Source organism: Chionomys nivalis, chromosome 10 (assembly GCF_950005125.1).
Source record: "Chionomys nivalis chromosome 10, mChiNiv1.1, whole genome shotgun sequence".
Lineage (NCBI taxonomy): Eukaryota > Metazoa > Chordata > Mammalia > Rodentia > Cricetidae > Chionomys > Chionomys nivalis.
Window position 1 is genome coordinate 41,155,145 of NC_080095.1, and position 15,057 is coordinate 41,170,201.

Here is a 15,057-nt window from a genome sequence, read left to right on the forward strand (position 1 = left end):
CGCTCCGAGCCAAGCCTGCCACTCCCCTGAGACCCTGCCACACAGCTACATTGGAGTCCTTTTGTCCCCTGGAGGTGCCCTTATCTCAAGAGTCCCCACTTCAGAGACAAACCTACTTTTCTCAGTAGAGGCTGCCTGCCCTCCCTCCCTCAGCCACGACCCCCCCCCCTCTCTCTCTCTCTCACACACACACACACACACACACACACACACACACACCAAGCCCTCCCCTCTCAGTCTCCATGCCTGAGAAGCCGTCTTCCCCAGAGGAAAGTGAGTGAAGGGGTGGAGGGGAGGGCATGCCTTCTCTTTTCATTCAGCCATGCAGCAAACAGTCGAGTATAGGTACTAGGTAATGGGGTACAGGTTTGTACTCCGTACACCAGGGCAGAGTATAGAAAAGGCCCGTGGGAAGCTAAGAGCTAGCAAGTATGAGAAGCCATATTGGACTTTGCAGGACAATAAAACTAATGCAAAGGTGGCACATATAACAACACACTGGGTAAATTTGGGGGCTCATGGGGTTCTGTAAATGGATTTGGCAACTGCAAAGGCAGAAGTGGCCAGAGATGTGGGAAAACAGCCAGGGAAAAGCACCAGAGAGGAGGTGCACACTAACATGCAGCCAGCGGGGAAGGGGATGCACCCTCCCTGTCTTGCCCTCACCCTGAGGAAGATGGCAGGGCTGTCTATTGCAGGGCTCCACCTCCGCGGGCTTGGATGATTGCAGGTCCCTACAGTGACCGGGCTGCCCAATGGCGCAGGTGACGCGTCGCCTCCGAGTTCCCAAACCACAGCTTTTCGAGCACTGAGGGCCCAGGATGAGAGCAGAGAGAGAGAGACCCTGAAGCCAGGGACACCCTTGAAGAAGTGGGGGGCCGTGCTCCGCACAGGCATCTGTGTGGAACCTTCCAGGGCCCCAGGAATCAGGGCTGGACAACAGCAGGCATCAGGAGAGACACACACTTACTAGACTCCACACGCCCACATGCCAGGCCTGGCCACGGAGTACAGGACAGGCCTCTTGCACGCAGGGCTCAGTGGGGGGTGGCTGGTCCTTCAAGGAGCATGCTGAGGCATGGATCAGAGACTCCTTGGCATCCCGGCAGGTGACACTCCTCTTCCTGATGCCAGTTCCACAGGTAACGGAACACTGTAGGGACAGGCTATCAGCAGGAAGGTCCCCGGGCAGCTGGAGCCCTACCAGGCTGGCTTAGAAGGTAGATAGCCCTCTGGGGCCTTTCTCTCACTCAGAAGCCCAGAGAGGGGCTGGAGAGATGGCTCAGTGGTTAAGAGCATTGCCTGCTCTTCCAAAGGTCCTGAGTTCAATTCCCGGCAACCACATGGTGGCTCACAACCATCTGTAATGAGGTCTGGTGCCCTCTTCTGGCCTGCAGACATACATACAGAATATTGTATACATAATAAATAAATAAATATTAAAAAAAAAAAAAAGAAGCCCAGAGAGGCTGAGTCACTGTTCCACAGGCTGGAAGTATCATTTTATTTTTATTTATGTGTATATGCGTGTGTCTCCCTGTGTATGTGCCCCTTGTGTGGGGGTGCCTGTGAGACCAGAGAGGGAGTCAGATCCCTTGGAGCTGGAGTTAGAAGCAGCTGTGAAAACACTGACAGAGGGTGCGGGGATCAAAGTCAGGTCCTTCTAGAAGAGCAGAAAGTCTTCTTTAACTGCTGAGCTATCTCCACAGCCTCCATGCCCCGTATTTGGGTGCAGGAGGCAATGCTTCCCTCGCCCCCAAACACATCCAGCTCTGTCTTCCAGTCAAGACAAACCCTTTCGGCCGGGCGGTGGTGGCGCACGCCTTTAATCCCAGCACTCGGGAGGCAGAGGCAGGCGGATCTCTGAGAGTTCGAGACCAGCCTGGTCTACAGAGCTAGTTCCAGGACAGGCTCCAAAGCCACAGAGAAACCCTGTCTCGAATTAAAAAAAAAAAAAAAACACAAACCCTTTCCCACCCAGCCCTGGGATGCTAAAGAGAGGAGAACCCTGGACCAGAGTCTCCAAGTTGCTTCTCATCCCAGCCTTGGCTACATCTTCCAAGACGACCAGCAAGGTCCCTTCGCCTCTGAGGACCTAAGTAAGCTTCCTTCCACACTGACGACAAGCCTTTCAGCCCAAGCCTGCTGCTACCCAGGCAGGAGACACAGCTCAAGGTCCTCGGCAAGGCCTCACCTCTCCCCAGGGCTCCACGCTCCAGGCTGCACAGCGCTGCAGGTTACAAGCCTGTGTGGCAGGGGGCTTCCCAGGTAGACCAGCACACTGGACCTCCTCCGCAGCTTCCTGGCCTCCAGCCCCATCTGAGGAGATGCAGTACACAGGGCGAGACTGGAATCCACCCCCACAGGAGACTGAGCAGGGTGTCCACGGTCCTACCTTCCAGCTGACAGAAAATGGAAACAGGTAAGCCTGGGGCAGGAGCGCGCAGCTCCCCAGCGCGAAGTGCACTGGGGGCTCACCGCACCCCTCCCAAGAACTCTGTGGAGAAACCACCAGCCAGGCCCTCCTAGGCATCCCCTAAAGGGTCTGTCTAACAGACAGCCTGGCTGCTGCCCTTCGGCTTTCGTATCTGTGCCCCAACACTTCCTTTTCTCCTCCTCACTGGGTCTGGCATCCCAGTCAGATTCCATCCCTTGCCCTCCTGTGTGGGGTCATCTCCAGGACGGTTCTGCTCCTTGTATGTGGAGAAGCCCTGCCTGGCTGGGGGTACAAGGGCCAAAGGAAAGGGAAGCCCCAAACACCATGCAAAGCCAAGTCCACCACCGTCTCACCAGGCCAGGAAAGTGAGGGTACCAACACCAGCCCTCCAGGAACCCCCTGACCCACGGATTACCTGTTCCTACACACATGCTGGGCCCCAGAATGGCGCCATGCTCCCGGCCGGTGCAGGAAAGAGATCCTTCGTGCACGAACAAAGGCGTTTGCCAAAGTCTACTGGCCCTTTGGCCAAATTTCTGCCTCACCCCTAGTCATCTGTGTGAGCCCCCTGTTGCCTCAGACAGGGACCCTCTGGCACTGTCCCCAGTCCTGCTGCTCCCAGCCTACGCATTCTGATTCTGTGACGAGACCCAGGAATGGAAAGAACGCTTTTGGGCCTCATGCTCAGGGACAGCTGTCGCCTGGTGTGAAGAGCACCCCTTCCCACTCTTCGACCCTATGCCTAAAACAGTTCAGGAGCGCCCCTCCCTCCCACCCAGGTTCTTGGGCTCCACCATAGGTGGAAGGGGCTGACAAGGCCTCACCGCTTGGTCTTTGGGCAAGGATGAGGATTACAGGAACGTCGGTGGGCTGGCCGTGGCTGGTGTCGGCACATGTGGTCCGGGTAGGCCTCGTTGTCAATGGTACAGAACACCAGGCGAGACTGCTGGCCTGTCGGGGGCAGAGCCACACAGGTAGACCAGTACTCTCCAGAAGAACTCTCCAGTCAGGCACCCATCGGGACTAGACCCATAGCTAGCCCTGGGTAAGTCCCACGCAACCTTCTGTGGCAGGTACCGCCATCATAACCAACTTACAGAGGAGTACAGGGAGGCTCAGAGAGCCTTAGGGGTGAGTGAGAGACCTCGGTCAGGAGCCACAGCGGGCAGTTCCCTCCTAGGAGAGTTCCCTTATCCTGGCAAAGGTTGCAGCCCTTCATGGGGAAGGCTAACCTAACTGTCCCCTCCCCCAGACCCTCGTGTTCACCTCCTCCGCACTCAGCGCTGCAGTCGCTCCAGGAGCCGTGGCTCCAGCTGAAGCCTTGGCTGAGGTCACTCAACGGCAGGTAGTACTCGTAGTGCACGCCAGGGTTGGGTTCCTGGCTGAGGAGCTGCAGAGAGTCTTCGCTCAAGTCCCCGTGCCCGGCCCGTGGTAGCCAGGGCAGCCCCCCTGTGCAGGGTCACCTCCCTCTGCGCCTCACTCACCTCAATGATCAGGGGCTCTGAGGTGGGGCCCCGTGCCTGGAGCCGCTCAGGGGCCAGGTCCCCCTCCACGCCCCTTTCGTACTCTAGGACTGTGCTGGCCACTGGCAGAGCCTGGGCTGCCTCAATGGTCCAGTGCCCGTTGAGGTAGTACTCTCCATGGACGCTCTTCACGGCTGTGGAGACTCCGCTTGTCAGGGGACGTGGGACAGCCAGTCACCTCTGAGCCCCAGCCTGCCCCGCTCCAAACCAGCTCTCACCCAGGAAATTTCTGCTGGCCGCAGCTTCCTCAATGCGAATACTGGTGGCCCCAGCAGGAATGATGAAGATTTGGTTGTAGCCTGATCGGGACAAGAGTCAGGTGAGGGGTGCCGGTTTGTTCCTGGTGGGACTTCTTGGGGAAAGCGCTTTCGGCAGAGGAACTAGCTTTACACAGGTTGTGGCGGGGTGGGAGCCGTGAGAGTCTAGACCCCTGACATCTCAGGGAGAAACAGAGACAGCATGGGGGCAAGGACAAGGTGGGGAGGGCTGAGAGGGGACGTCCAGTATCAGCAGTGTGAGATTAGACCGCACAGGTGGGCGGGAGTCCCAGGAGAGGTACAGCCAAGGTGAGGGAGGGGCACAGCCGCTGCCTTGCAGTCACATGACCTGAGTCAGACCCGCTGAGTACCGTGAGATCGCTTGGCCTCAAGCCTTGGTCAGAGAAGGTGACAGGCAAGCCAAGACAGGCCAGAGACCCCTTCAGAGCCCCCTGTGTGATCCCACCTCTGCTGAGGTCATCAGCGTCAAAGGTTCCTGTGATCGGGTAGCAGGTGGAGCCGTCACCTCCACACTGCAGACACTTGTCCTCCTGCTTGGTCGAGTCTAACTTGTGATCGCAGCCAACAACCTTGGGGGAGGGAAAGGGGAATGAGGGCAAGATGAGAGATGTGGACGGACAGCTCAGGCCTATCCCGACTCCTGCTAGCCACTCCCACTCTTCCTCTGGAAGTCATGTCTCTCCCGGTTTGGATGAAACACCATAAATGTGGGTTTGGGCACGCCTGGAGGGTTGTTTCCCTCCTTCCTCAGAGAACGGTTCAGGTGAGCCCAGGCTAGCAGGTCAGGGAGCTGGGGCTCCTGGTAGCTGACAGGCTGCTATGCTAGAGGCTTGGAGCTGCCATCTTGTGGCAGGTTCATGGGAAGAGCCTGCAAGAGCCTGAAGCTGACTCAGAGGAGAAAGCAAGAGAGAAATGTCTAGGCTCTTTCGTGGCCTACAGCTGTCCTTTTACATTTGGTTGGGTTTGGTTGAGGACAGCCTTTAGCCATCTAGAGTTTCTCTCATGAGGTCAGTGTTCTCCGGGGCAAAGTTGAGGTGGTCAGCGGACATCTGTAATGACCACATTGCGTTCTGGGAGCTAGTGGCTTAAGAAGCCACCAAGCTTCTGACAGCTACTTGGTCCTGCTGGGGCTGGAAGACACCGGGCATAACAATCCCCAGCCAGTTTGGAGGCCGGGCAGGGGCATAACTCACTCGGCAGATGCCATCCACGCAAACGTCCCGCTTGCCAGGCTCACAGGGTGTCCCGTCCACCACGGCCTCCCTGTGCTTGTAGTAGAAGCTCTCCCCCTTGGGAATGCAGTTCAGTTCACACTTGTTTGGGGCTAGGTAGGCGAGAGAAGGTGACATCCTGACCCAGAACTGTCTCCCGTCGGCTCACATATTTGAACACCTGGTCCCTAGCTAGTGGCGCTGTTTAGGGGAGTCCTCCGGAAAGAGCTTTGCCGGGGGTAGGCTTCAAAAGCTCAGAGCCTCGCCCACTTCCGGTTTGAGTTCTCAGCCAGATTCCCACTCCAGCCCCAGTCATTATGGACTTGCTCTCTGGGGTCATAAACCCAAATGAACTCCTGTGAGCTACCCCTCAGTCTGGAGTCAGAAGCCCAAATGAACTCCTTCTGCGAGCTACCCCTCAGGGTGTTTAGCACAACAACCACAAAGTAAGTAACACCCAAATATCTGTTGAGGGCTAGGTGGACAAGAGGGGAAGCCGAGCTCCTAGCACATGGCCTTGTAAGAATCCCCCAGGGAGGTGTGGGCAGCAGCCAAAAGTACACTCTTGCCAGGAGAGGGGTTTACAACAACCCCCAAACAGCGCCGAATCCCAACCCTCTCCCAGGGAGAAGGGATATTCTCTGCAAACCTATTTGCATCTTGGAGATCAAGTCAAGCAGCAACCTCTACAAAGCTCCATTCTTTATATTATTGCTTTATTTTGTTTTGCTTTTTTTTGAGACAGAGTTTCTCTGTGGAACAGCCCTGGCTGTCCTGGAACTCACTCTGTAGACCAGGCTAGCCTCAAACTCAGAGATCCGCCTACCTCTGCCTCCAGAGTTCTGGGATTAAAGACATGCACCACCACCCGGAAATTTTGTTGCTTTGAGGTGAGGTCTCTATGCCAGGCTAGCCTTAAGGGATGGGCACAGTGGTGCACACCTTTAATCCCAGCAGCAAGCGATCTCCAAGTTGGAAACCAGCTTGATCTGTATAGTGAGTTCCAGGACAGACAGAACTACATAGGGAGACTCTGCTCCCCCTTCCAAAATAAATCCCAAACCAGGATGGCCTTAAACTCCCTGTATGTCTCAATGACCTCAGAGAGCACCAAAGCGCTAACAAGATCATCATCCTGTCCAGAAGACAGCCAACCCTATAATCTTTTAAGATTAAAAGTAAAGATTAACTATTTGTTTACATGTGTGCATTCATGTACATATGAATGCAGGTGCCACGGAGGCCATAAGAGGGCTTGGGATCCCTCAGGACTGGAGTTACAGGTGATTGTGAGCCACCTGACATCGGTGCTGGGAACCAAAACTCAGGTCCTTGGTAGATCAAGAGCAGGTGCTTGGGCTGGAGAGATGGCTCAGAGGTTAAGAGCACTGACTGCTCTTCCAGAGGTCCTGAGTTCAATTCCCAGAAACCACATGGTGGCTCGCAACCATCTGTAATGAGATCTGGTGCCATCTTCTGGCCTGCAGTCATACATGGAGGCTGAATACTGTGTATATAATAAATAAATAAATAAATCTTAAAAAAAAAATCTGCCCAATGGTCAACCGAGTAATCCAAAATAGCTATTTAAAAAAAAAAAAAAAAGAGCACGTGCTCTGAACAACTGACCCATCTTTCCACCCCTCATATCATCATCATCAGTGTGCACGAGTGTGTGTGTGTGAGTGTGTGTGTGTGTGTCACAGGTGAGGGTAGGAGGCTAGAAGAGGGTATCAGATTCCCTGGAACTAGAATTATAGATGGTTATATGCTGCCTGACATGGGTGACGGGAATCGAACTTGTGTTCTCTGGGAGAGTGGCTCGTGCTCTTAACTGCTGAGCCATTTCTCCAGTCCCATGTGAAGGTTATTTTTAACATATATCTCAGGAGTACTGCATGCCAAAGGATCCCGGGGGGTCATTTCTGACCACGGTGACGCCAGGGCCACAGAGGGGACAGAGTTCAGTGCTGGACATCAGTGTGCAGAGTCTCTAGGGATCATTCGCAGAAAAAAACAATGCCCCAGACTTTTCCTGAGGCTTGATTTTTTTTAATGTTTATTTTGTTTTTAGGCAAGGCATCACCAAGTAGACCAGGCTGGCTTCAAACTCCTGACGTAAGCACTGAGGTATCAGGTGTGTGCCACCACACTTGAAATTTGGTTGTGCTAGGCCCTTGCACATGCTAGAAACCCATTCTGCCATGGAGTGTAAACCCTAGCTCCTAAGACAGCTTTTGGCTATTCCAAAATGATTCAGATTCATACACAGTGGTGTTATTTTCCTGAACCCCACCCAGCATTTCCCCAGACTACATGCTGGTCTGGGTAGATGGGTACCAAGTTATTTCCTGACTTTGGCAGTCATGGCCCCAAGCAGCGCCACGCCTCCATGCGGCTCCTCACTCCACACCTCTGTGGGAACAGGGAGGAAGCTTCAGAACTGAACAAAGCTAGGCCGGAGAGAGACACACCAAAGCTTCAACTTTGAAAACGCATATGGAGGAGAGAAAAGGCCTGAAAGAACTCACACCACGCTCATTACTGGGTTAACGCGGGCGCATTAAAGGGCCAGGTCATTGTCCAAGTGGCAAGGGCTATAACTTTTGGTGTGCTGTTCGGGAGGCAGGGGTGGAGCCAGCAGAGCAGGGTGGCACGCTTACCAGCATAGTAGGGCAGCCACCGGTAGCGCCGGCCCTCGAAGTCGGTGCCGTCAAACTCTGCGCACTGCTCAGCCCGGAAGTCCCGCATGCCATCTGGGCAGCTCTGCATGAGAACGTGGGTGCCAACGTGGGCACCAGGGAAGTTGCCATCCTGCCCTATCCACCCTCCATGCCCTGGAGCCCTTGGGTCCTGCGCCTCTGTCCCATCCACCGTCTCAGAAGGGACTACCAGCTCTCCCCCTCAGTGCCTGGCGGGTTCCCAGAACAGGTTAGGATGAGGCTTGGAGGCGGGGCCGTGGGGAGTGGCGCGGGGCTGTGGGGAACAGGGCCCAAGCAGGCTTTACCTCTGTGTGGCAGGTGCGGTGGCTGCGCGCGGGGCCCACGCAGCTGGCGCCTCCATCTCTCCTATGGGGCAAGAGCACCAGGAAGACCCCAATGTCCCCACCCGTCCCTGGGCCCTCCCGGCCCCTCCGCAGGGTCCCCAGATGGGCAAGGCTGGACCAAAGCCCGAGGCAAGCTGAGGGGTGGGTGGAACCAGACCATGCTTGTACTGTTCTTAGGCTGATTGTCCCTACCCTTGACCTGACTCCTGGCCTCAATGCCCTTGACCCGCACATACTACACCCCTACTTGCGGGTTCAATCTGTGACTTAATAATAATATTCCAGGATATTTGGAGTTTTGGTTCTTTTTATTTTCTGAGACAAAGTGCCAGGCTGACTCTGTTGCAAAGGATGACCTTGATCATCCTGCCTCTGCCTCACTAGTGCTAAGATTACTGTTACCCATCACACTTGACAGGTTCTCGGGAAACAGTTCACAAACCCACCAGTAGGAGGCGCCTCATTACCTTTCCTTCGAACCCGACCACCTTCCTGCAGAGCCTATCTAAATTCTCCTAGTAAATTCTAAAATCACTTGCCCGGGAAGGGTCCTCTGCACTTGACAAAGCAGCCAAGGGCAAAGAAATCACAGCAACTAGGAACTGCAGGGTGACGTTCACTGGTGGGGAGGGACGTGGACAGCCAGCCCTAACCTGAGTTTTTGCCAGCCTAGAAAGGAGCAGCTCTAACCCAGTCAGTAGAGTGCTCAGACCCGTAAAGGCTAAAGAGACTTAATATGGAGCCAGGCATCCGTGGCCTGCAGGTGAGCTAAGAGTAGGAGAGACGTATTGACAGCTGCCTTTGGTTCTGTAAAAACCTGCTTGCAGCTATGAAAAGGGGATGAAATGGGCTTTTTGTTACTCTATAGGGGGAACAGCCGAGGGGAGTAAAACACTGTTCCTGCCCAGCTGTGGGTTCCATGGACAGCTGGAATGCGCGCCTTCCTGATGTCCGCCTTACATCACGGTAACCCCCTTCCACATGGCAAACTGTATGGGCTCGAAGGATGTTGCTCTTCTGCCAGTATTAAGAATAAATTAACACATCTAATCTAAATTCTAGTTGAGTCTAAGTCTCTGGTTACTCCCAGTGGATTCGAAAGCCACAACACATCAACTCTACAAATGAAGCCCCACCCAACCCCACCCCCTAAGCGCCAGGCGCCACAGGGAGGAAGCAGACGCGGCCCAGCTCCTCTCAGTCTAGGCTGAGTGTTTGAATCAGAGGTGACTACACAGGAAATATCGGTTTTCCTATACACACATCACTCTTCCACAACGGCCCTGACGTCAGGCTCCCCACCCAGCAGCCTGCATTCCTCACTTGCCCTCTTTTAAGGGGCAGGCAGGTTGTACATGTCCCCTCCCTACCTCTGGGAGTAACAGGGGCGCTCCCGGAAGCTGATGCCTCCTCCACAGGTCCGGCTGCAGGGGCTCCACTCACCCCAGACGCCCCAGGTGTCACTCTGCTGCCTCACATTCCGAGCCTGTAAAAGACACAGGCTGTGCCTCACCATCACCCCTGCATGCACACACTTGGCACCCAGAACCCTGCAGAGATAGATGCTCCCCGACAGGTTCAAAGCACCTGAGGGCTTCCAGTACTGCCTGTTCAGGACACAGAAGCACCATCGGGTACTCCAAAATGTTCATTGCAAACTTAAGATGCTGTCTGGAGGAGTGAGTGGAAGAGCCAGCCTAGGTGTGACTGGGCTCAGTCAGCTGGGAAGAGCCTGCAGTTCCAGGGGCCCTGGGGGAGGGGCCCTGCAGCCAGTGCAGGCATTTGTGGGTCATTTCTAATGTGGAAGAAAGGACCCTGAAGAAAAGGGAGAAGGAACCTAGGACGAGGGTACCTCAATGCCTTGTTTTGGGAGCTCGCTGCTCAGCTGTGGTCTACTCATCTAGCAAGAAAACCGCGTATTCTGGGTGTCTACCAGGCACGGAGGGAGAGCGTGGCCTGGGGGCGTGGCAAGGGGACGTGGCCAGGAAGAGGCTATGCTTGGCAAGGGCAGAACTTGGATTGGTGTCCCTTAAATGGAGCCTGTGGATCAGCAGGCCCACCCATTTAGATGGGAAAGATCATGGCAGGTCCTCAGGCAGGTGGGCCTCTCTGTCTGTTCAGACAGTATAACCAAGACAGGACAGAAAGTCAGTCGACTCCCTTGAAGAAGAGCCACCCCAAGTCTGTTGTACCACTTCTGCTCCTATTCAACTAGAACCTAGTGTGCGCTGGGTAGGGGGACTACAGTATTTGGGGTAATCTGTGGCAGAGACTCCCAAGCGTACCCCATTATTATTTCTCCCAGCCCTTATAGGAGAACCTGAAAACTTGCCTCCTTGCACAATGCTCAAAACTCTTAGTTTCCCGTAGCTTACCAGCCCCAGCCCTAAGATCCTAAGGTCTCATCGACGGCCCACAAACACAAGAGCTGGGCAGCAGTCTCTAGTACTCCGCGAAGAGACAGTGTGAATGGGCGTGTCTTCCTGGTCCTCCAGCAAGCCTTTCTGCTGGAAAACCTGCTGTAATGGCTAGGGTAAGAACAGCCCTTTAGACTGGCAAATGTCTTCGGAAGGAAGGCTTCAAACAAAGTGAGGATTTCGTGAAATGAAACAGCCCTGAACTTCTGACCCCTGAGAGTTTATGTGAGAGGGAGAGAGTTAGACCTAATCTGCCTCGTTGAGATTACACAATGGAAATTCGCTATGGATGTAACACCCTGCAGCCAGCACGCCATGGACAGGTGGTACGCATTCTTTCATGTAATCCTCACAGCCTACTGGCTCCCAAGGAAAGCGACGCCGAGGACCAAGCAGAAACGCTCGGTGCTCCATCCTAGGACTGTGCCCCCTCCCGAGACACTGGATCCTGAGGACAAGGGTGCAGAGAGGCGCCGTAAGCATGTCCCGTGTGCTGAAACGGGAATTTTGAGGTGTCACCATAAGAACTCTTAGAAAATAGAACTCCCATTGTTTAGAAAAACAAGCCCTTTCCCAACGTGGGGCCTTCTGGTTAGCCAGTCTGAGGTGAACAGGGATGTTTGCTCAAGCCTAACATCAAATATCTCATTACCCTTTTTTTTATAGACCACAATTCAAAAGCAGAGTAAACCGCACTGAACTCACTAACCACACACAGAGTGAAGCACAGGCCAGCCAGACCAAAGGTCTAGCTTCTCATTGTAAATCATCCACCCCTCCAGTTCCAGCTAGAACAGAACCTCCAGGCTTTCCAAACCAGTGAACCAAAATGCTCAGGTATTCTGGCAACAACATGTAAACTGGTTTTATTTGGCTTGAATTTCTGTTTTGAAGGGGAGAGCTCCTTATCGTGTGTTGGAGTAACATTCCAGGCTGGGGTTCTGGCCCCTGTGAGCCTCAAGCTGTGCTGCCATGTGCTTGTTTGTTTTGTTTGTTTTTTGTTTTCAAGACAGGGTTTCTCTGTAGCTTTGGTACCTTCCTGGAACTAGACCAGGTTGGCCTCGAACTCACAGAGATCCGCCTGCCTCTGCCTCCTGAGTGCTGGGATTAAAGGTGTGCACAACCACAGCCCCATGTGCTAAGTACCAGGATGTGGCCCTTGTAGACCGGCTGCCCTCATTTGCCTGGCTAGTGTTGACCTTGCTCAGCATCTGTCTGGATGCTGTGTATGCCCCTTGGAGCAGCAGCCCCCAGAAATCCGGCTGTTCTGGAGGCAAGGTAGGGACAACTCATGTGTCCACAGCAATAGAGGATGCTCTGGCCACAAAGTTATTCTAGAATGTCTGACAGGTAGGAGAATGGTCTGAACTTGGGACCCTAGAGATGCCACACTCCTGCCAGGTGCCTCTTACAGACATTCCTTGCTTCCTGTGACCAGCACCTGCAGGTAGAGGCCTCCCGCCGGTGTGTGGATGAAGCCTAGTCTGTGCAATACTGAACCGTGCTCCCTGCACAATTTCCACACCCATCAGGCCTTGAGCCGCGAGCACGTTTTGTTCTCCATAATTATCTAAACCCCCAGCTGTGCGGAGGTATGAAGCCAGGAGCCGGTGTGGCCCAACCCTGCTCTGGGCCTGTTCCCGCCTGTCTCAGGCTGCTTTCAGCACCCCACCCTTCGTCCTCCTGACTCAGGAGCCCCCTTTTCCTACCTGTCCCAAAAGACTCTGGGGCCTGCTGTGCAGAAGGGACAGAGACAATAGGCCAGGGGTGAGGGGACTCCCAGCCATGCCTTTAACTATCCATCTGATTGGATGGTCAAGCAGACTGACTAGGCAGGCCTGATAGGGACCCCGGGGTGATCAGGACCTCATGGAGGATCATGCCACCATACAGGGAGCTGAGCCTTACATACCTCTCTACTACACAGAGGACAGGGAAAGACCCCAGCTTCTTCTGGGCCTTTCCTGCTGGAGGAGGAGGAAGAGGCAGAGGCCACTCAGGGTTCCTACACAGAAGAAGGGACCTTATAGGATCCAGTGTATTTTGTAACCATAGGCTCATCTGTGTGACAGCCCGTGTGCAGTGTGGGATTTGGGTGGTCTGTCTGTGGCTTGGAGGACGAGCTGGAGTCAAGCGGCTATTAGGGAGTGGTTCTGGGGCTCTGGGATTTCACCCTGGTGTGCGGTCATGGAGACTCCTCCCTCTGGGCCTTCACCTGCATGCAGCTAAGTCACCAGCATGCGCTGAGGAACCTCAGAGAGCAGACTCTAGGGAGCAAGGACTGTAGACACATGTGGCACGTGAAATAAGGAAGGAGGCTTCAGTCCGCCAACTGCCCGGCATACCCATGTGTCGGAGTATGAGCTGGGGGGGAGGGGGCGCTGCCCAGTGCCTACCACTGACACCAACCCCTGCCTGCCTTCCTCACTTTCCACTCATATTAGCATGGGGGGGAGCAGGCCCCCTTCCTTCCAAGACAGCCAGCCAACCCTGAGTCTTCCCTCTCTCATCTGGGCCTTCTTGGGGATGAGCAGGGCTATGATCTCCCTTGTGCAGGGCTTTTCAGAGGAGAATGGGACCTGGCTGCCTCCGTCCTCTCTGTTCTGCTCAGCACCCAGCTCTGCAAGCCCTCTGACCTCCTCCCTGCCTTGCCTTAGGACTGACTCCAGGGAGTCCCGTCCCCTAAGCTCCCTCATGAAACAGCTTCCAGAATCCACCCTCCAGGTTTGCACTAACCTGATAGCCACATTTACCTGTAGTTTAAATTAGGCTCAAGCCAACATCAGAAGCTCCTGAGTTATGCCAGCCACATTTCAAGTGTGCAATAGACACATGAACCTAGTAGCTACAGACCCAACCCCAGAGAGAGAGAGACGGAACATCCCAGCCGCCTCCTTCAGGCAGACTGCCCCGTTAGGAAGCTAAACGTCCCAGGCAGACCTCCGAGGTGCCCTGGTTTGTGAAGGCTCTGGGAGCGCTGCAGGCTCAGCTCTTCCACATCTTCCGGCACTGCCCATCTCCTGCCCCTCCCCCACCGCTCCCAAAGCAGCCTCCCAGAGCCCTACCCAAGAGCACTCACCCAAGACCCTGGAGTGGAGGCCAGCAGCAGGAACGTGAGAATCAACAGCAACATCTCCGCCTGCAGGAGAAGCCACGGGTTAGAGCCAGAGAGGCCGCAACAGCTGCCGAAAGTAGTGGCTTTTGCTATGTGGGTGGGATGTTCCTCCTCACGGAGACCCGGTCTGCCGGGACCATGGAGCTCACTAGACAACACGTCACGCAACTCACGCACGAGGGAGAGACGGCTTGGTCGGCAGCAGACAGAAGCACAGGAGCAACTTGTTTGGGGATTTCAGAGGGGAAAGAATGGTTAAAAATACGGCTGTGTTGTTGAAGAACTGAGCGAGTTGGGAATCAAAGTAATCAGGCTGTTAAACTCAGTAAGAAATTAAGAGGCCATTTCATCCCACTTAAAGACAGCTAACAATAATCGATTTGCTGTCAATTTTCATCACCCAAAATAAGGGTGTGAATGTGTATGTGTTAGCGTGTGCAGGCATGGGACCGGGGAGGTTGGAGGTTGATCGTGGGTATCTTCCTAAGCTGCTCGCCCCGGTATTTTTTTGAGACAGTGTCTCTCTTTGAACTTGCTGCTCAGCTTTTTCAGCTAGGCAGACTGGCCAATGAGCTGGAGGGATCCGCCTCCCCAACCCTCCCCACGGGGCTGGGGTTCCAGAGTGTGCTGCGACAGCAATTTACCTGAGTTGTAGCGACCTGGATTCGGGGCACATGCTTGCACAGCAAGCTTTTCACTGACAGGGTCATCTTCCCAGCCTCGCCAGAAGATATATAGAAATATATAGGGAAAATCCTCCGTATGATGATAGTTTAAAAAAATTCAATTGCAGTGCTGGGTACTCTACAGAGCCTAGTTCCAGGATAGCTAGGGCTACACAGAGAAATCTTATCTCCAAAAGAACCAAACAAAAAAAAAATTCAATTGCTTATCCGGGTGTGGTGTAGGGTGGGTGCCGTGTAGTTGGGGAGGTACCTTGTAGCCACAGCTACTGGGAGGTTGAGGCAAGAATACCACCAGAGTCCAAGAGTTCAAGGTCAGTCTAGGCAAAAGGTCTGCTCAAATTCAA

General features: G+C 54.3%; 1 protein-coding gene across 5 annotated transcripts in view; it reads right to left on the reverse strand.

Moving 5' to 3' along the window:
- The window catches only part of Papln (papilin, proteoglycan like sulfated glycoprotein), a 28,509-nt gene extending 14,464 nt beyond the window's left edge, over positions 1-14,045 (reverse strand). For 3 of the 5 annotated variants that reach the window (XM_057782870.1, XM_057782869.1, XM_057782868.1), the window contains exons 1-13: positions 13,992-14,045; positions 9,866-9,981; positions 8,457-8,517; positions 8,113-8,215; positions 5,432-5,562; positions 4,684-4,807; positions 4,179-4,259; positions 3,922-4,094; positions 3,704-3,827; positions 3,262-3,388; positions 2,195-2,402; positions 971-1,153; positions 667-808 (exon numbers count right to left, since the gene is read on the reverse strand). In XM_057782870.1, coding sequence (XP_057638853.1) covers positions 667-808; positions 971-1,153; positions 2,195-2,402; positions 3,262-3,388; positions 3,704-3,827; positions 3,922-4,094; positions 4,179-4,259; positions 4,684-4,807; positions 5,432-5,562; positions 8,113-8,215; positions 8,457-8,517; positions 9,866-9,981; positions 13,992-14,045 — 1,627 coding nt within the window. Of the gene's footprint in view, positions 1-666; positions 809-970; positions 1,154-2,194; positions 2,403-2,852; positions 2,919-3,261; positions 3,389-3,703; positions 3,828-3,921; positions 4,095-4,178; positions 4,260-4,683; positions 4,808-5,431; positions 5,563-8,112; positions 8,216-8,456; positions 8,518-9,865; positions 9,982-13,991 lie in introns of all 5 variants that reach the window. The other 2 variants (XM_057782867.1, XM_057782871.1) reach the window with 2 other exon arrangements.
- Positions 14,046-15,057: the final 1,012 nt, after the last annotated feature.